Genomic DNA, 23351 nt, shown 5'->3' with positions numbered 1-23351 from the left:
AAAATGTCTTTATTATAATTATCGAAGTTGTACGTTTGTTTAAGATTAACTCATTTGAAAATATCAAAAAGCTTAATCGTTTTTATCAAATCAAAAATACTATAATATAATAAAATAATTGATAACAATAAAATAAACCTGACCAATAATTCACCTTTAAACTTTTTGGGTATACGATGGGGACGCACTTCAGACGTTCAGACGTGCTCGAGAAAAACTCGGGACCCAATAATTAGTATATTATACCCATTTTTATTCAAGACGTAATTCGTATATAAGCAACGGTTTTGGCGGTCTTCCGTACGTCTCGTGACCACAACCACGGTAGTGTGCCGACGATAGTGAATGTGTTGGTCGACCGACGTGTGGTCGGAGTTATAGTATAAGTGCAGTCCACCGTGGGACGTGCCATTATATAATACGTCTTCCTCTCATTAAACGTGCCCTGATCGGCACAATATTTTCCTTTGGCCCAAGTCTCTTATTTATTTTCTCCACGTATTATTCTAGTCATCATATTATAATCCTTTCGTATTTTTTTTTCTAACATCCTAAATGTTTATCTACAGGGCACCGTCTGTTTTTGGTAGAGAAGGGGGAAGGGCGGCGCTGGCAAATAAAAAATTGAAATTATTTTAATAACAGTATATTATTATGATGATCAAAATTCAATTTACCGTAAAACGTTGTTTTTATTTTTTCGTGTTTGTGATACAAAAAATAAAAAATAAAATAAAAACAACGTAGCATATTATTAAATGTTTACATATTTATGGTGTGAAAAATTCGTTTCTTAGTCATGACTGCAGTAGCTTTCTCGATTTTTTCCTTTGCAAAATAATTGTTGGTATGTTTTACCTTTTGTTAGACACATAGGCGTGCGCAGACTTTATTCACAGGTTATGCAATAAGACAAATAGGGGGCCTCAAAAAAAAAAATCACCTAACCTATATTGTAACTAAGATACTCAACATAATTTTATTGGATTTAAAGAAAGAATAAATAATTTATTCTAAAAAACAAAGAAACGATTCTGTGCCGTTAAACATTTTCTTTTACCACATATAGGACTTAATTTACAATCTAAGTTTTTTTCAAATATAGGTACTAGTGGTACTACTTATACCTTCTTTGCTCTCTCAGAATTTAAAACCACACATAGTTTTACAGTAGAATATTAAACAATGCATTGCAGAAATAAGTAGTTTAAAATTTGAATTATATTTATTAAAAGAAAATCTATTATTTCTTAAATTTAAGTATATATTATATGGAAAGTCTTCAAATAATTTTAACATATATTTATAAAGTTGTTACGTCTATAGTTTGGATTAACTTGTTGGTCACGAGAAAATTTAAAACTAAAAAACATTTTTTTAAATACTTTATCAGATATTATCAAAAATGCTTTGTTATGATAAACATGCGCCCTTCAAATGAAGCTCCAAACAGACTATGCAGTGGCATACCCTGCATACCCCGTGCGCACGCCTATGGTTAGACAGAATAGACAACACAATATGCGGGTATTGCATGCGTGATTATGATGCGTCCTCTTGGTATTATTAATTCTTTCACTACTCGGCGCTGTTGATAATTTATTAATAATTATGTAAGTTTATTTTATTTTAATGACCGACAAAAAAGATTAAATGGATATCAAAATCATAAACAAACTTTCTTAATACACAAAAAACAAATAATTATACGAAAATATACGTACCTACCTATATTTAAAAAAATAATAATATTAGTTTGAATAGTTTTATTGAATTTATTTTTATTTTTATATTAATATGTTCCATGAAGATAATATGAATAAGTACCTAGTTTTGTAAAAAAAAAAAAAAAACAACTCCTATAATGAATTAAAAGCGGGGCTCAACTGCAGCTCAAGTGACATACATTCAATTGTATATCTATGCATATTAGGTGGGGGAATCGTGAAATCATTAAACAATTTTTTTTTAAACACAAACATTATTACTGTAGAACAATTATTATTATTTTATTTTCTAAAAGTTTCATGCGTCGATCTATCTATCTCTTTTATATCTCCCGTGGGTAAACCCCTTACGAGGACGCCAATTTATTTTTTCACCGAGGCGCAAAATGTCTAAATGCGGCATTATGCATCTATACATAGGTAAATCTAAATATTATTCCATCGTTATTCATATTTCAACTGCTTTCGACGGAGCAATATTCGGCAAATCCATTTATCATCGACAAATCGATGACGTACTGTTATAGACCGTTAGACGTATTGCCTTATTGTTAGAAAGAAAATACAATAAATAACAGAATAAAATGGATTCTTTTAACGTAAAATTTGTGTTCATAAAACGAAGTAAACCTGTTGCGTATATAAGGGGGGAAACTTAGTGAGCTGCAGCTCCCCTCCCCGAAATTACAGTCATAACTGTTAAATATATAATAGCATTAATAGCCTCTAGGTGCTAGATCATATTTTGTTGCTATACATTATATATTTATATAGCCCAACCAGAAAATTATTTCTATACACGCTTCCGAAGTCAACACAAGCCGGTACAATTTCCTATAAGAGTGAAAAAAATCTAATATATTTGATTAAAAGAATTTATATTAAGATTCAATATACCTAGACTAAACAATAAATTCAAATATGATTTCAAATGGTTATATCAAAACTCGGTAAATTAGGTGCTTTGGAATGTCTATTAAAGGTTAATTTGCTCCAACAAACGGAAGAGTGGAATCCATGAAACAAAATATTTCTATTTGTAATGGTGTTGGACATTTTTGTTTTTAATATTTTATACATTGTTAAATGATGACTAATGAAACAAAAAAATAATATTTCCATACTCCTAGTCCCTAGAGACTACGGGCGCACAGTTTTTTTTTTTTTTTTGGGGGGGGGGGGCTAAATTCAAATCATTTTAGATTCTGAGCGGAGCGATGAATGTATTGATTTTACCATGATGTGTGTTTTTATTTTTTTTTTTTTTTTGTGTCTGTCATCACGTTTTTGGGGCAGTAAAAGTGTTTCAATTTTTGTCTTCAGTACCTCGTTCGATTATCAGAAAGTGAATCTAGTTGGTACTTTTTTTTGGGGGGGGGGGTCGAAGTAAAAAATTCTTAATACTTTTCTAAATAATCGAGAAAAACCAACTAAAAATTAAGGGAAAACGGGAAATTTTATGCACACTCATTTTTCGACAAAATCGATTTTGGTTTTTTATGTAACTTTAAAACAAATGACCATAGATACATGAAATTTTCAACGAATGTTTATATAAGTATATTCTATCCACCATGCAATTTTCAAAAATGTTCGACTTAAGTTGAACTATTCATAGGCATTTCAAATTTTCGATCATTATTAGTTTTTTTTTTAAATTAATAAAAGGCTCTTAACATATTATTACAATAGCAGTTGAAAAATAAAAATTAATTCATAGTCACAATTTTTTTTTACAAGGATTCAAAGTTTGAATTTTGACAACATACGTAAAAATCAAGAAAATTCATAAATTATTTTATGCTAGAAATTCATAAAAAAAATTTCTTTTACATCTTAGATTTAAAAAATTAATAGATGGCTCCTATCATATTTTTACAATAGCAGGTGAAAAATAAAAGAAATATATTAGCACAATTTTTTTTTTACAAGCATTCAAAGTTTGAATTTTGACAACATGTGTAAAAATCACGAAAATGCGCAAATTATTTTAAACTAGAAATTCATAAAAAAAAATTTTTTAAATCTAAGATTTGAAAATTTTTAATAATCTATAAGATATTCTAGACAGATAAACCGTCTTCGCTCAGAATCGTTTTTCATATACAATGATATAATATCATTGGATTCAAATTTAATTCCATCCGTTACAGTAACCAACTTGTAACTTATACTGTACCTACAGCAGAGCGACATCCACGACTTACCCGCCTTTTTAAATATTAATAGTAATTATTTTAAAATATGTAGAGAAATAAATCTGTTAAATTATGAACACCTAATTATAAAGTTTAATCGCCTTGCTCTTATTTTTCTAATACTGACAGCACTTCTGAAATTTGAACATCGATTTTTTTGTGAATACCTATGTAGCATAGCTAATCCATTCAGACGATTTCGACTCATTGTATTTCTCAAGTGTGTTTTTATTCTTCTTAAAGCGGAAAATTATCTTTCTGTTTTACTAGTCGATTATCGACTGTCGGTACAGGCAATGTTGAGAATATTTGTAAAAGTATAAATATAGTTTCAAATAGAGTAGTATTACATAAGTTAAATGCATCAATTGCATTATGTGGTAATGAATGATTTGGGCATTGGAATTTTTGATACCATAAATCAAATTCTTCGGCTACTGCACCACGGAAAAAAATATGTGACAGTTATAAATATAGTTAAAATAACTTATTTTTTTTAGTAAGATAATTATTGATATTTCAACTATAAAATTTACTACAATTTATTAACTAAAACTTTAGTTGATTAAACTATTGTATTAAGTTATATAATGCTGTTAATCAAACTAAATGAATAGTTATCCTTATTATAAAAATTATAGTTGTAAATGATTTTAACATTGTTAAAAATAACTAAATTAATTGTTGTTTTTACCATGCTTTTTATAGTATGTTGCAGCATTAACACCATTTTGTGGTATATAATTTTTATAAAATTATAAAAATACTGTGATTTTTCTATTTTGATTAGGAGAATTACAGTTGGCAGAAGGCACTTGAAACTTTTAATAACACATTAAATTTGTGCTTTAAAAATCACTCAGATATGTTGTTTATAAATTAATCTTTTTTTTTTTATTTTAAACATAAGACATTCCTAGCCAAAGGCTATCTAAATCTATGGATATTTTACAGTTTACATAATAGTTTTAACATTATAACATGATAATTAAAATAATAAAATATTTTTAAAGTACTAAGGATAATTAACAATTGGTAATTTTAAGATTACAATAATATTCTGATATTTATATATTTACAATAGTATAACTTTAAGTAACTGAAGTCGAAGAGTGATCTGGAAGAAACACATGTTATAAATGAATCTAGCCAGGGAATGAAAATGGCACGTCTATAATATTCTTCTTTATTTTCTGCTGGTACATTGCACATCGTTTGGTTTAATTTTTTGTTAATCTGGGTATAGTAATCTAAATCATTAGCAACTTGGTTTGTTTTGTTGAAAATAATTTTATAAATTCATTTTCAACATTAGTTTGTATCTCGCGAAGAACAAACACTACACCGTCTACGTTTTAATTTAATTTAATTTAATTAAAACTTTTAATCAAAGCCTCTGAAATATCCAAATTAACTGATTAAAGAATTTTACTGATTGGTAAAGTATAAATTAATAGTTTCTCTGCACACTATAGTAAAAAAAAAACACACGTCTTACAATAGACACTATTTTTCAATTTCGAATACACCGACCATTTATATTTTTTAACCAAAATCGATTTAATTTTTTGTTTTGAGAACCTATTTGTTGAGATTTAAAAGTGTAACTATCATAGGCAACCCTCATATTTTTAATAATATTTATTATTTCATGATCACTTATTTTTTTTGTTTGTACATAAAGATATATCATATTTTGGTAGGTACTATGTATTACCGTCATTTAGTTGAACCTTACATTAATTTGATGAAGCTGAAGCAATATTATTTATTGCAGATCAATTGTCTCTAGTGACTGTTTGTTTTTGAACTTCTGCAGGTGTGGTGTGTGACCCAACTTTAAAATAATTTAATAATGATCCAGAATGAATACGTTTCATTCTATTTAAACCCACTTATTTGAATCAACAAAAAACAATAAACAATCAACAATAAATAAATAAATAAGCTCGCGAAAAACCAACAATGCCGACTTGAACAGTTATACGACAATACTAGTTAATATATTAAATAAATAATAAAATGAAAGTAGAATTCGTTAGCGCAGATACTTGCAGTCTACAATAAACTAAATAGTATCGATAAAAATGTAATCTAAGACGTTAGGTTTGGAGCCAGCATTTGGGGGGGGGGGGGAGCTAAAGCACTTTAGCCTCTTCCTTTTGTGCACCCAACTAGAGGTAGACGTAGACATAAAAAGTTATAAAGTAGCTATATCACTATGGTAAAAAAAACTATTCTCAAGGTCATGATGTATTTTATTAGTTCTGAATTACTATAAATAAAAATTGCAACATTGAAATATTTATGAAATATCACAATATAAGTTCATATTAAAAAAAAATATATTTTTTTTCAATTTAAAATTGCTTACATTAAACATACTTTATTCATACATTACCATATCAAATAATACATTTGGCTAAAAAAAAAATATTTATTCTTCGGATTTATTTAGATAAAAATTGTATAGTATAATAAATATTCATCATCTCTTAAAATTAAAACGGTTTAAACAGTGATCAATAAAACTATAAATCCAATTTATTGGTCGAAATGTTATCTTACTAAAATATTAGATAATATATGCAATGTGCATTAATTTTCAAATAATTTAATTTAATTGTCTGAAGAAAAAAAATTTTATAATAATAAATTAACATTTTTTGGCAATGAGAGATCCAATTCTGTTAAGTTTTTAAGTTAAAAGAACACCTTAGTGAACACATGGAAAAGGATAATTTTACTAGATGACACATATCAAACTGTTATAAAAATGTACCTACAACACAATTTAAAAAAATATTTATCATTAACAATATTACTATTACACAATTAATACAACTGAATTTTTCTAAAAATTGAGTGACAATATTAGTCTTATATTTGCATTTTCTTTAGTTGAGACTTTTATACTTAAAAATATTTTCAAAAAATATATGTTTGTGTAAAATTCAAATACTTTTTTGGAAAATTAGTTTGATCCATTAAAAAAAAATTTTAAACAGCAACCAGATAGTTCCAAAAAAGTATTTATATGGCAATATATATTTTATTTTTATTAATTTTGTAATGACATGTAAAAATCTATTATAAAATAAAATAATAATAAAATGAAAAAACAGACGTTGGAGAGACAAGATTTCCACGCGCTGACTAGAAACTAGAATAATATGTTGATACATGTAAAGGTGGTACGAAAAAAAATTATGTTATTTTAATTCTTAATAAAATTAGAACATCAAAATATTAAATTATATATAAAAAAAATTTAACAACGAAATATTAATAGTCTACAAAAACGGTTGCCCAGATAACACTCTTGGACCATTTATACAATATTCATAAAGAAAACAAAAAAAAAAAACACTTATTTTTTTAAATAGACTTTACTGGTAACGTTGAATTTCACTTAAATAATTTTGACCCTAAATATTACATTGGAGATAAATTTCCATTACTCATTTTGCTTTTGCCTACATGGAACGCACTATATACAGCAACGGTGTCACCGCCTTCAAAACTAATGTTTTCGTTATCATCTTCTTCATACGTAGTACACGGTGACATCAACGATTGATCAGCAGGCGACTCATTGTGTAAACCGTGAGTGTGATAAAACGAAACTGATCTATAAACAGGAAGCAAGAGTATTGTAGCAAGTTACAAGATAGTTAATTATTGTTAATAGTTATTAATAAATTAACCTGAAATCATTCTCCAGATAAACATCAAGTGCTTCGACTATTTTTAGGAACCTTGGTCGTTGGGAAGCACTCCAATTCCAACACAGTCTAACTATACCAGCTAACACATCAGGACAAGAGTCCGGTAAGTCTAGTAAGTTTCCATCCAGCACATGTGCCATGACCTCATTGTTGTTCTTTTCTGGGTAGGGTTGTGCACCCAATGTTATCATTTCCCAAATCACGACCCCATAACTCCAGACATCTGACTGACTGGTAAAAATGCCTTCACTGAGGCTCTCAGGAGCCATCCATCGTATAGGCATTTCACCTTTATTTCCTTTGCGATAATAATCACCATTATATATTTGTCGACTCATACCAAAATCGCCAATTTTCACTGTCAAATCATTAGCCACCATACAGTTTCGGGCAGCTAAATCACGATGAATAAATTTGTTATATTCTAGGAACGCCATACCATCAGCTATTTGTGCAGCCATACGAATAATGGTGTATCTGAAATATAAACAAATATTCATAAAAATGTGTTAGTTAAATATGTCTAAAAAAAATTATCATTTAAGTTGTACCTATTGGGTGGAGGTGGATCATCAGAATTCTTGCACTTGACCAATACACTTTTTAAATCGCCACGGCCCATGAGTTCCATTATGAGTAGTGGTGGGTGGGTCTTTGTCACTACACCAAGCAATTTCACTATATGGTATGCTTCACTAAATTTCTTCATTATGGCTGCTTCATTCAAGAACTCTGTATGATATCTCATAAAATTTGTCTTGCTTACAGATTTTACAGCACATGGTATAGATTGAGGCATCAGCAGACCTTCATGAACTGTGCCAAATGTTCCTCTACCAAGTATTTTAAGTATGACCACATCCTCTCGGGGTACCTCCCATTCGTCCTCAACATATATGCCAACATAGCCAGGATTATTGGCTAGATTAAACATGGCATTACGTTCTAAAATCTTACGACTAAAGTGAGTACGAAGAATAACACTTGTAAATATAATTAATATAAAACCACAAATAAAAATTATGATAATAAGGTGCCAACTATTAAATGCGTCTGGATAGGGAAGATTAAACTCTTTCACAGTAGTGTATGGCCCGGGCCCGTACAATGAAACGGCTTGGATTCTGTATTGATAAACACCAGGCTGTATGTTCTTGAAGACATATGATCGGTCAGCTTTTTCATATTCCTTCATAGTAACACACACAGAAACAAAATTAGGCGCTTCCAAGCGTTTATAGTGCAACTGGAAACTATGTATTATGCTATTTATAAGCTTTGGTGACTCCCAAAATATAATAACTGTGTGATTATTCACAATTTCATCCTGTACAGTGTTGCTATCAATAACGTCTGCTTGTTTATTTTCCAAAGTGCGGAAGGATATTAATGTTTCTTGACTACAAGAATTGATAGTACTTTGGTTTAATTCTTGTTTGACAACCTCTCTACAAACCAATATGGACAGCAAATATTGACTGTAATGTCTGAGGTTACTAAGATTAAATGATGTAATATTTTCATTTAACTCAATTTGGAAATAAGATGAGCTACCATCTCTATGAGTAACATTGTTCACCATATTACTGACTGACCACATCTCTGTACAGTTTTCATTTATAAAAGTATTTACACTACTTGGAAAAATAGAGTCATCGTTGTTTTGCATTGCCAAACATTTTGAATTAATAAAGATATTAATAATGTTACTGCTGCACGATTCAAATGTATACCTGTGATTATTCAATGAAATTAAATCCATATCTATACCGTGTTCAAAAGTGTTGCATACATTATTAACAATATTTTTTTGTGGTTCGCACTGCTTTTCACATGTGTCATCAGATGATGGTTTAATAATTAATGAGGAAGATTTGTATATTATGCCGTTCCCATTGAATGTTTTGTTTCTACAGTAACTACGTTCATCCAACATGGCTTGGTCATCGGTTAAATGAATTCCCTTGATAATGTATTTGACTAATTTTCCATGAGGATGTGAAGGAGGTTTCCATGTCAGTTCTACTTCAGAACTAGACACTGGTTGAGCATTAAAGTATTGGGGAGAGGACGGCTTTGATGGAAGAGTCTTATTACGAAATATACTACTCATACTTGTCTTGGAAGAAATCGTGTAAGTCTTTACATAATAAATGTACTCTGTGTTTGGTTCTAAATTTGTAATGACATGGAAGATTTCAGTTTCATTTAAAGCTTTTTTTGAACTTATATCATCAATTTTCCAACTAGAGTCTTCGCAATCGGTTGATTCGATAGTTTCATTCCATTTAGACGCTTCAATAAAATACACAAGAAACCTTTCCAAATTATCGGCTTCCACAGGTTTGTGCATTTGTAACACAATAGACTGTGGATCAATTTTAACGGTTTCCACTTGTAAATTATAAACAGTGCATGCAAACTGATCACCGTTAGATATAACAGACACTTCTATGTCCGAGAACGCAGGTAGTGTAGACAAGTTTCCAAATTTATATATTTCCGACATACATAACTTAGGATTGTAGTGAAAAGACACTGTGCCGTTCAATATTTTAACGGGACGGGTCTCGTTTTCACTGGTAGTCCAAAGTTTTTGTAAATTTTTATTGCCGCGTATCACCAAGGCCATTTTGTTGACAGTGTTTTCGCCGCGTATTTCGTACAGGCTCCGCAAGAAATTCAAAGAGGTAAGCGAATACGACCGTATGATTTTCAACTGATCCAAAATGACTTCCACTTTTCCGATGTATTCTTCTAGCCGACGTTCCACGTCCTCGCTGGTACCGTACTTGACTTCGATCTCCAAAGATTTGATAGTTGTACAGTTGGTGTGCAAACGGTATTCGTAATTCTTCCTCAACATGTCGTCACTGATTTTGAAACTGTTACAGTTCCGCTGACAGTGGCCGTATCTCGTTTTCGTGCACAGCGTACAGTTTCTTTTGTCGGCCGTCACCTGGAACCCGTACGGACACTCGTCGCGACACACGCGTTCGAACGGGATGTAGTGGGTGTTCAGATCGTCCGGTGTCGATTCCTCTCTGGTCACCGGCAAACTGTGGCACTCTTCTGCGGTCAAGCACGACCTGATGTGACCGTACCTATAACAAGAAAAACAAATCCGATCAAGTATTATACCGATTTTCCCGACACCAAAATATCATCATATTTGCAAGATTTTCAAGAAAAAGAATTCGATACGTATCGACTGAGAATAGTTACGCGTACGGACTCGTATCGAAATCTAATAAGGCCGATACAGGCCGGTACGTGTAACTTCTTGAACACTCAAAATTAAAGCGGTACGTATCGATACACTCCAATTTCTTCTCCTTGAAAATCCTGATACTTACAGGCCGTATGGACATTCTCGGATGCATTCGCCCTTGTGCATGTACGCAGTGCACGCAAAACAATGCCTGGCCGAGTGCGGTTCGTCACAACCGCCAGCGCAGAGTGGATGGCAACCGTTCAACCGACCGTACTGGCACCGACCAACTTCGTGGGACCAGCACAAGTCTCCGGGGCAGCCGATATTAGAGCATCCTTTGCACTTCGCTGGTTCGTCGTTGCTGATCACGTTAATGTCGTTGCTCACTCCGTTAGCGATTTGGCCCCAATCGATTGTCGTCGCGTGACACAATTCTATACGAAAAAAATAACACTGAATATTATTTGTAAATATAAATTCGACTAACATACATATAGATACATTCAATAACATATGGGTTGGGTGTAAGGACGTGTAAACGGCGAATACTCACTCCTCCATTTTATCAATTGTATACCTACTCTCTAAATATATAATACGCTAAGCTGTACAGTATTGCCATTATAGGCAAATATATTTTATATCCCTACAACAATTCTTAAAAAAGGAAAAAAAATTCTATAATTAATTGTTTGTAATTTTCATTTCTTAGATAGTATTTATAGTACATATTAGGTGGTTTTCAAAACATATTTTAAGAACCTGTCTTTTTATTTGCCGTATTAAATCGTTTATGATTAAATGAATACATTTGGTGGGTATAGTAGGCACCTACTAAACTTTATATGGTATACATTTTTTTCTTAATTAAAATTTTCAAAAAACAGAATGCATCATAAATGTTTGGCTTCTATCTCTTTTCATTTTTCATTGGTTTTATTACAGTTTTCACAATTTTTTTTAACTTTTTAACATTGGGTTTTTTTAACATTATTGTTACCTACCTACTTATGTACAATGGCATATGCGATACGCATGAATTTATAAAACACATAGGTATATCATCACTATACACTGCTTATAATTATATCAGTTATTAAAGCCAAATGTTTTAATTCGTTTTATTGATGCACCGTAGATATAAATCAATTTATATATTTCGAATGTCTCAAATACATATTACCTAGAGGCATCTGCATAGAAAAAATATTGAAATGTAGGTATCTACAATCTTACATACTATACGGTTAAGGTTTAGAGGCGGATTAATTTTAAGTTTTTGAATTTCGTCATCATAAGTAGGTGATTTTAAAAATATACTAACGTAAAACTATACCTCAAATGTTATCGTTTATGACAAAATACATTTATCCATATAAATTAAAATAACTTGCCATACATTATTAAATTTTATTGATTAATTATTATTTGACTGACACTAAAAAGTAAATATTTTATTCTAATATGACAATTAAGTTACTCAGTAACATTTATATTACATTTAACATTCATTGTTATAAGAATAGAACATTTTATGAGGCCTAAAATTACACCATACACCCAAAATTTCGTATTTACTTCTAAAAAACGATTTTTTTTTGTTTTATATCCACTGACCCATTCTGCCGGATTTAATTGACAGCCCACAGAAAGTCCCACAAAATCCCCGGGGTTGAAGATTTAATTTCTTCCGATGTATTTTTAAATTAATAAAAGGTGTTGCAAGACAAGCTGTTGCATAATAAATGTATTGTTCATTGGGTATTTCGTGTTCCCCCTTGCTCCGCGATAAGTAACAACAGCTGATACGGAAATAATACGGACTAAATCATTAAAACTTTGTTGCTGGACGAAACTTGATAATCGAGTTGATTCCTATAGCAATACGCTTATACATGCGTGGTTGATTGCGTGCTTTCATACGCATTTTGTAACAATCGAACACTAAATAATAAACGCTACCTATATTATACAGATACAGATTGCAGGACGCGAAAACATGCCCGACAGTCACACAATCGTTGTAGAGATAATTACGACGTAATTAATTTATAGTCGAAAATGTAATACTAATATTATGTTCGCGATAAATGATAATTCCATAATAGTCGCGGTGACAACGTCCAGCAACCCGGACGGCATTACATTGTACGTATACAGTATTAATATTGACATTACACACAAAAATTTATCACCATAAAAATATAATATTGTATACGTGACTACGTGAGCAATATCAATTACACACGCGAAATAAATATTTTATCTTAGTTAGGATTTAGTTTAGTATGATAACTAGTTATATCATATCTGTTTTTCAAATAGCTCCTGATCCCCCTCTCCAAAAAAAATAAAAATAAAAATTCAGAGTGACTTCGTGGATTCGTTAAAATATTTAAACAAACGCTAATACCCAATTATAAGTATTATAATATACATTGTCAAGTATTTTCAATTAGGTACATATAACCTAATTTATGTATGCACGCATTAAAATAAAAAAATACAAAATATATGCCAGGGTATAAATATTAAATATGGCAGTTGGTTGATCAAGACATGCTCGTTAAATAATCAAAACGATCTGTTTGTGTATTTTGATAAAAATAAATAAATATACATAGTCGATTGTGCAGAGTGAGTAAATTCGTAATTTCAACAATAGTATAACATTGACCCGTAAGATACAAAAACGTATACTCATATACGAGTATTATACCAATATAATATTAAATTTAAAAAAAAATCAACAATATACCCGCTATTGTTATTGTAAAAACGAAAAAATAAATAATATATTCAAATAGAATAAATAAATATACAAAATGCTTGAATAATTAGATAGTTTGAGTTTGGTAAAAATAAGTTAAAACAAAATATCCTGACTCAGGTACTTATTAACTTATCAACAAACAACTTTTGGCAGTGGTGTAATGATAGGGCACTCCAATCCCCTAGGGCCGAGGGCTGTAGTCAATTTTCACCAAAATTGACCAAAAATGTTTACAACATGTTTAATTTGCACCATTTTTTTAAAATGCATTTGCACCAAAATAAAAATATGTAATTTTCACTATCCTCAGGTAGTAACAAATAGGAATTGTAATTTGCACCAAAATTAAAATCGATTATTTTTTCGATAGTATTTCGATAGTACTAACTTATAAGTTTTTATATCCTAATATAAATTTAGCTTAGTTTTTATTTATTAAATAGCTAAGCTTATACACTATTATTGATGTAAGTTCTAAGTTTATATAAAATTGTATAATTATGAATATAAAAAAAGTTGGCCAATTAAAAAAATTATATGTTATTAAATCGTATTAATATTATTATTAAAATTATTATTGTCATTCGTATCAATCTAGTTTCGACGTCTACGAAAATACCGAGGAAATATCGAATATTTCAAAATTTAATATTCGATAATCGAACAAATAAATAATCATTTTGGTGCAAATTACAAATTCTATTTTCGACTACCTGAGGGTGGTGCAAATTACATACCCTTATTTTGGTGCAAATTATAAACACTATTTTTGGCTACCTGCAGTGGTGCAAATTACATTTTATCTTTAATTTGGTGCAAATTACAAACTCCCGGGCCCAGGACTCCCAAATAGACAATTAAAAATATGTATGGTAAAAATATTTTTATGATTATTTATAATTTAAATTTTTAAGCAATTTGTTAAATTTTATTTTATCGAATAAATATTTATTTAATAAATTGTTTTTGTGATCTATATTTATAGATGTTTTAGTATTTAGTGTTTACCCATAGGAACTGATTTTAAAATTTCGATCACGTCCATTAGAACTTACATATTGAATTGCATCAGTGGTGATCAAACGGGATGTAAGAAGGGGATAGATCACTCATGAAATATTTTTCATTGCATACCTAATATATGACAGCCATAAATTATATTTTTAATAACTAAATAATGCATATTAGAAAATCAGCCTCTCCACCCCCATCACAAAATATTTTGACCATCACTGAATTGCATTTGTTTAGTGTGACAGTACAGTGTTAGAATTAGGATCTATATATTGACTTAACATAAGTTAAGTTAGCCGTTAACTAAAGCAATGTTATATAATTTCCTAAATTTATTATTTTTTAGTTAAAATTTCAATTAGAATGTTGTAAAGGTTTAATACCTGCATAACATTCAACTTCAACTTACAGTCTACTACACTTCAAAACTAAAAATAATTAAAACTTTTGGAGAATAGTAGGTACTTACCGAAATCAAAGATCGTTTTGGAGGTTTATTTAAATATCTATATAAATGAAAGTTTGTAAAAAACTCAGATAAATTAAATAATAGGATATAGCAGAATTAAAGTTAAGAAAAAATGTTTGTACCTAATTATTCTCATACGTCTCATTGTTAATATAATAAAGGCTATTGATATCTAACTATATGTGTTTTTTTACAAATATGCAAATGACCACGCTAACCTAACCTACGTACATTGTATACTTAAGTTTTGTACCAATGTCCAATAATTTGATCTTATATTTCAATTAAATGTTCATTTTTTACCTTGAAATTGTAATATTTTGTTTTTGTTAATTTTTACAACCTTAGTTATGCTTTACGGCTATAACAATTGGTGAAATACAACGGTGTATTTACATTATACGAACAGCAAAAATCTCGTACATGATCTAAGTTCAAACCACATGTGGTTTTAGAGTATTTAGACTAAACATAAGATAAAATTACTTGTAATCAAATTGATAAGCTTATCTACAACTGTAAGTAGGATTTAGTCGTTAGGCACCTACGAATTTGGATCTTTATGAAAAATAAATATATATTTAAAAAAAATTAAAAGATACAAATTGTCAAAATATAAATACCGTTGGATTGAAATTGAATTATTAAAAAACTGGTTTAAGTTTTGTAGGTATATAAATAAATTTAGGTGATAAATAAAATAGTCTTCTTTTCATGTTATCTATCCAGTAACAATGATGGAAATACTGAGATAAATTGCCCGTTTGGAGAGGCTGATAAGATACGATATGTGAAATGTAATGTAAGACGATTCATTGCTTCATTAACATAAGAATTAATGTCAGTATAAAATGTGCAGATGTTTTGTATTAATGATTAATATATATATATATATATATATATATAATATAATAGGTAGATTTGAAGCCATAAATAATGCTATATTATTTTCGAAATTCACAGTCAATGTTTCAAAAACTAATCTGTTTTTAAATATATTATTTATTATTTCCAGCGTTTTAATTACCAGTATAATAGGACTATAGGTATATTGATTATAATACTGTCAATGGCATAGCTGCGTCCTGCAAGTAATATATAGGTTATTGTTTTATCAACGAATGCGATGATTTTTTTAAATAAATTGAGCTCTATCATTGTTATATTCATTATAATTACCTATAATTATCACTGATCAATAATAATTCGTTATGAAATTGGATTATATAGTGTCAGGGGACAATTAGTTTTAATTTCTATAACCGGCGAATCAGGATAAAAGTACCGCGTGATATTCAGTCATCACGAGGGTTCTCGGTCTTACCCTAATTCGAAGTGGATACAAGTAGGGAATCTGCTGCGACCAACGACCTACTTAAGTGCTGCTCCAGTGCTCTCGTTATGCTATTAAATCATAATAGACACATAACTAGTTAGGTTGCGTTCGAAGGAGAGTTCTGAAATATAGTAGGCATCCTCTGCGAGTCTTAGAAAAGAGACTTTATTATGTATACTACAGTCAGTTATGTCACTAAATCAATGATCACTATAATAATAGGTATTAGAAAAGTGAATCGAAAAAGATTTTGGATACAAACATAAATACGGATCATCTTATAGTTCCAATGTGCCACGCGTGACTATACTACTGTATATTATATACCTATTAACCTATTATTATTTATGGTTGGCGCATTGACAATATTAAAATCGATAGAATCGATATCAGCAGAACAGGGATGGCCACTAAACTTTTAATTTCGGGAGTCTCAAATTATGAAGCTAATTCGAAGCGAACAACGTTGTTAAGATATATGTTTATAAAATTAATGTAGATTTTTTATTATATAAAAAATTAAGGAACATTAATTTTTCACTACACAAACTATAACTATTTAGATTCATATCAAGGAATGAGACTTTTAGTTTGAGAAGTGCTTTTTATATTATATTAATTTTACTTTAAGGTCTGTGTCAAGAGGCGCATGAGACTGACTCAAGAGCCGGATGCGGCTCACGAACCTTGGTGTGGCCCACCCTTGGTATAGAACATGGTATACCTACCCTAATATCAATACAAACCAGAAAACCATAATACTGGGATACCGATAGATGGTACCGTGTAACCCTTTAGTATATAATATTATGTGGACACCTACAATTGTGCAGTTTAACGTAATTTATTTATTTAATTATAAAATGGGAACGGCGACTCACTGGGATTTTTCGAAATGATCACGGAACCCCGCGTGATGTTGGTCAAGCTGTACAGTCCGATCTCTCTCAGGTCGATGTTGTCATGGATCATGAGCGCCAGTCCCGGGAAATGAGGACTGTGAGAGCCTCGGATCAGCATTAGATTCGGGAACAGCTTTCCCAGGTTGTACAGGCCGGCCACACGGTACACGACCAGGTACTGAGTGATCTCGCGCAACAGCGGGAAACTGATGTCGAAGTCGGACGGTTTGGTGGCGTCTAGCAGCACGATCTGAACGTAACCATTAACGATGGTGCAGTTGTGCAACAAGGAAAAGTGTTCGCCGTTGTTGCGCACGTCGATGTTGCCACAAATCTTCTCCTCGACGGCCGCGGTCGTGACGGACAGCGACCACAGCCATACGAAAGCGATCCACCACCCGTTCATGGACGGCATTTTTTGAGCAAAGGTCGTTTGTACTTCATCTGTCCGTCGACAACACTGAATATAAGAGCGGTGAGCTGCACCACGTCGTCCGTTCAAGACACGTCCAGGACCTTAGTTTTCGGTCGGAACGCGATAACGGTAGTAAATAAAACAATAATATAAAATAAGCCTACCCTTAGGTCAGGTAGGAATAATGTTATTATTGTCGTACAAGTAGCTCTCACTGTCCGAATAAATAATTTCAACCGGTCGCGTGTATACCGAATTAATAGCACAGTATTGTATTGTTATATTCTGGCGAACTACCGCGCGGCCGGATCACGCGTCACATGGCACGCACGCAGCGACTGCGCCGCCGTTCATCGCGAACCGAGGAGAACGCGTGACGCTGAACTCCTCCGACGACACTCGACTGCGGCGATTGTTACTGCTGTGGCGGCGGTGCCGGCAGTGGCAATGACGACGTTTGTTGTGACGACAGCGGCGGCGGCGGCGGTGGCGGTGGCGGCGACGGCCGTTTTGACTGCGGCGACGTAGGCGGCGGCGTACATCTTGTTGAGCGACGCGTCACAGGGGAATCGTAGCGCCCGCACGCGATTCTCCAGCGCCGGTGCGCGGCGCACCCGAAAAATAAAACACCGAAGCGATTGACGACGGAGTAGGGTGGGCCGGTCGGGTTACGGTTCGTGTGGGGTGATAAGGTAGTCGGAAACCGCGTGTCCCGTCAAAAACAAAAATGAAACGAGATGACTCTCGCGATATTATTTAAAAATATAGGCTTCCCAGCGACTGTTTGTTTTTGTCGCAGGCTAAAAACACTGGCCAGTGCCTATCACTCGGACCGAATTGATCGTCGTGCAGCAGCATAGTTGTCCGATGATGATGACGGCGGATGAGACGATGGTTGCGCCAGAGTCGACGACTGCATTTTCCTCGTCCTGTTGATAATAAATAAATAAATTACATTCGTTAATAACAACATTACAGTTTTATTAACCGTTATTATTATGAAAAACGTTATGTGTTGTTATGTCGTTTCCAGGATATCAGCGGCAAAATATCGATAATATTATAATATATATTCTGAAAAGTGGATGATCCGCAGTAAAATTAGTTAATTTAATAACACCACGTAACGATGATGTACGCGAAACAGAAACGGACACGTGTGCGAGTACTCAAAGGGTGCGTGTATGCGCGCGCGCAGGGTAGACTTATTACGTATTGATGCGGGAGGGGTTGATTTCCAGCAGGTCCCCGAAAACACCAAAATTACGTCGAGACTATCGTTGCTCTTGCGGCGACTGTAATATAATGACAATATTCCGTCATGCATTATTTTAGTGAACCCTAAACTAGGTAATGTATTAACAGATACCTATTAATCTGCATATGCAGATAATATTGTATCTTCGATTTTACGCGTTTCTAATATTTCGGCAGCGAAATTCTAATTATTCGTATTATACTGTTGGATACTATCACATTGTATACCGAAGTTCAGGCGCATAGTAAGTATTAGCCTTGAAACGCCTCCTCCACCCCAAGTTGTATTTAAAAATAAAATTAAAACATCCTCCTTTAAATAATCCTGGCTGCGTGCCTGCCAATATTCGCCATAAAAGATTATAGCCTATTATCCATGTTCAATAAATATTGCACAAAACAAAAGAAACTATATAGTATTCATAACTTTTTATTGTAGGAGAGACTACGAGTTAACCTCGGAGTTAACTAAAGCCACTGAAAAATATCAAACAGATTATTGTACTGCAGAGCCCTCATATATAATATTCTAATATGTAACCTATTATTTGGAATTTGCTTGTGATAATCCACATAATATTTAATACCAGAGTTTGGTAGGTATCAATGTATCATACATCAATTACCAAAAACGTTCAGTTTCGAAATATGAAATTAAAAAACGGGAAAGTAGATAATCGCTCTGTTGTGCAGTATAGGTGTCGAGTGTAGGTTATTCGCTGCAATGAAAGTATTGAATTTGACTTAAATTACAAATCATCGAGGACAAAAAACGATTCTGAGCGAAGACCTATATGTCAAGATAATATTATGTTTTTTGATATTGCTTTTAAAGTAATTTATTTTACTATAGTTTATTATAATAACATAAAGCGTTTTGCCTTTTCTGAAAACATTGTTTTTTGTAAATGTCATTGAATATAAAATATAAAATTAAAATAACAATAAAGTAATATATACGAAAAAAGTTACCACAAATAAATAATAAAAAATAATATTTTTACAACAAAATAACTAAAATTGTTATTCTACGCTTAAACATCTAATTTGGTTCAATTTGAATTTCAAATTCCAATATAATAAAAAAATATTAGCAATAATAGATATTTTGGGTTCAGAATAGACTACTTATGAGTTAGGAGGAACTTTATATTACATTTTCAAACCTTAGCGATTTACAAACTGAATATCTTATAATTTGTAACCTACAAAACGATTTGCAAATCATCGTGATTTTGACTTATTGAAGACATTTTAACATCAAAAGTTTATGAACAAAATCATGTTTTGTATCTTTCATAATAACTTATGACTTACGAGGAACCTAATAGTAAATTATCAATATCTTTGACCATTCGAATGTTGATATCAACATCTATAGAAAAATCATATCACGCTAATAAATATTTTTCCTCTACAAGGAAAATCTTTAAGAATAAGTTTAAATAAGTTTTTATTAATAAGTAACCAATCCAACGAAAACCTTGCGAGAAATCGGTCAGAAACTGAAACTATTTCCAGCCGAAAATCATATTTATGATAACATTTGGTGTAAAATAAAAATTTCAAGTACCTATGTACGTTATTCGTTTTTTAAGTTACAATGAAATAAAAATTGATTTTTTCAAAAACTTGGTTTTTCCAAAATACCAAATTCTTATTAATTATTAATTTAGAAACAAGGCTTTTTTTACTTTTGATCCCCTCCCCTCAAAATATCAATTCTAGTAATTTTCCTACGAGTAAAAATGTTGAAGTTGAAAATCTAAACATTTTTACAGCTCAAAAATATGCTAACAGATACAAAAAAAGAAAATTACACACATCGTTATAAAATCAATACTTTCATCGCTCCGCTGGAACCTAAACTATTGGTTATTTTATTAGCAAACCTAGGAAAGTTCTCAATTGTAATATTATGGTTTAAATTTGCGGTAATTTTCAAGTAATTCGTAGAAGATTTTATAAACAAATACTATAGAAAAGAAATCGACTTTATATTTGGACGTCGCCGTCGTAGTTTACGTATTATATTATAATATTATTATAATATTCGCTCTACGCCCTACGGAAACAATTGACGTATACGACATCACGTACGACACACACGCCGTTTCGGTGGCCTCCGGGACGTCACAGATTTACATAATTTTTCAATAAAAATGATTAGAAACGATCGAAAACTTATGGGATATAATATCATACGATAAATTATACACCAGAAAAATTTGTAAATGAGAGAATGTGCGTGCGTGCGCAAGACACTACTATAAATACATATACGTCTGACCACAGAATATTGTATTATTTTTTACGATGGTAGCGATAACGTCTGACAAAAGCATCTCGGGAAAACAATAGTAAGTAATAAGTAGGTATAATATTATCACAAACTGCGCAATTATTAATCGATTGACACCGTGTTTGTTCGCAGTACTCGTAAAATGCAATTCACACAATATATTATGTTATTATGCAGTTTGTCAGCCCAAGTACTGCTGCGATGAAATTCCACGAAAAAGGGATAACAGAAAAAAAGCACATACAGTAAATAATATAAAATCAACATCAGCAATAAATTGTAGGTACCTACAATCTACAATGCATATAACGCGGTTGCTGTTACTCGGTCCCTCCTCGATATTGTTCAATCATGTATTTACGATAATTTAAGTCAAATTTTGCGATTTTGAAAAACACCTATATAGAGTGCACTTAGATGCCAATAATTACAACTAATGTGGGGACCAACTGTGTGGGCAATTGTAAATTCCATTGCGATTGTATATTTTTTATGTAAATGCCACCGGTACGACATAACTTTGTTATACTCGTGAAAAATATGTAAATTCTATCAGTACACTAAACTTTTGACCTGTAAAATAAATGTAAACTCCAATGGCGATACTATTTTTAAGTTCAAGACATTAACTTAATCGCAATAACACACAATATTTCCACAATTTAAGGTTAAAATAAATTACAAAACACGTTCAAACACTTTTATTACTTATATGATTGATGTTTTCGATTATTATCTTATCATCGAGTAATAAGTATATTATTATGATTCATAATAGTTGTAGCTAGGTAATACATATTCTGTTAAGTTGATATTCTGTTGTGTTCAGATAAAGCGTTTGATACATTTTTCCAACTAGGAATCTAAAGGTCCCATGCTGAAAAATGTAAACTCCCTTTTAATTTGAAAATTCCTCTAAAAACATTTTGCTTCCGTATTACATTTTCAAGTTCCTATAAACAAAATTTTGCTACGCTGTATTATACATAATATATTGATTGTTGATTCCCAAAGCTAATAAAAAAAAATAACTCAAGTTAGGTTAAGTTAAGAGCATCGATAAGTTAGAAGTTAATAGTTAACAAATTATACATTTAAGTCGATAAATTAAAAGTTATTATGGAAAATATATTAACCTAACCCAGATTAAAAGGGTTTATCTATACTTTTATTAATTGTAATAAATAGTATGTCGATAATATTTTAATTAGACTAATTAGAGTGATTTTAATAAGAGTGACTGCGTTCTTTCTAATTTCCTAAATTGTAATAAGCAAATTTATTGAATTTTTATCATAATATAGTATATACCTACAGTGTATTGTGTACATGCCTATTATGATTTTATTAATAATTTAACAGATACATTTTTTTTTTACCTCAAATACAAGGTGTATTGATAAGATGTCGTCACTCTGGATCCTTATGCGTACACACTCTAGATTGAAATTATTACTACCTCAGTTCTATGGACACTAGAGCGCGTTTTCCGTCCTATATGATGGCCTATTTTTTCATACTGTTAAATACGAAATACCTTAAAAAGTTTTAAACTATATGAATTAAAATTGTATTTTTTTTTTATCGAGTTGGGAAATAACATAAATTATATTTGGAGACTGTAATTATAATATACATTTTTGCATTTTTGTTATAATAAAATAATATAATCAATCATATTATGATGTATAATTTAGTCACTTCTTTGGATATTTGCATCCTTCTTTAAATTCAAGATTTCCAAAGAAGAAATTTTTATATTTTTCAATAATTGATAAAGTATTCAATAAAATATATGGTTCATATGGAACATAATAATTAATATGAAGATATCCTATTCAAAAAATATTAATTATGAAAAAAAAATTATCGACTGCGACACAGAGTACATACAGTGTACATTGTACATATTTTCAAATATAATTATATGTAACTCAGTTACCTGCTTTACTTAAGGTTTTTTTTTTAAGCAATCCTCAGTTTAGGTTCCTTTCTTTTCGTAGTTTTATAACTCAA

General features: G+C 31.2%; 1 protein-coding gene across 2 annotated transcripts in view; it reads right to left on the bottom strand.

Moving 5' to 3' along the window:
* Nucleotides 1–6957: 6957 nt before the first annotated feature.
* LOC107161897 (insulin-like peptide receptor) overlaps nucleotides 6958–23351 on the bottom strand; it is a 56270-nt gene continuing 39876 nt past the window's right edge. For both annotated transcript variants that reach the window (XM_015508495.2, XM_015508494.2), the window contains exons 2-6: nucleotides 17341–18705; nucleotides 11010–11301; nucleotides 8205–10757; nucleotides 7633–8130; nucleotides 6958–7556 (exon numbers count right to left, since the gene is read on the bottom strand). In XM_015508495.2, the coding sequence (XP_015363981.2) occupies nucleotides 7361–7556; nucleotides 7633–8130; nucleotides 8205–10757; nucleotides 11010–11301; nucleotides 17341–17776 (3975 nt within the window). In that variant the 5' untranslated portion in view covers nucleotides 17777–18705 and the 3' untranslated portion in view covers nucleotides 6958–7360. The remainder of the gene's footprint in view (nucleotides 7557–7632; nucleotides 8131–8204; nucleotides 10758–11009; nucleotides 11302–17340; nucleotides 18706–23351) is intronic.

Source organism: Diuraphis noxia, unplaced genomic scaffold (genome assembly GCF_037042655.1).
Source record: "Diuraphis noxia isolate RWA-SAM2 unplaced genomic scaffold, SU_Dnox_SAM2 contig0002, whole genome shotgun sequence".
In the NCBI taxonomy this organism is placed as follows: domain Eukaryota; kingdom Metazoa; phylum Arthropoda; class Insecta; order Hemiptera; family Aphididae; genus Diuraphis; species Diuraphis noxia.
This window is presented reverse-complemented; position numbering and strand designations above follow the sequence as displayed.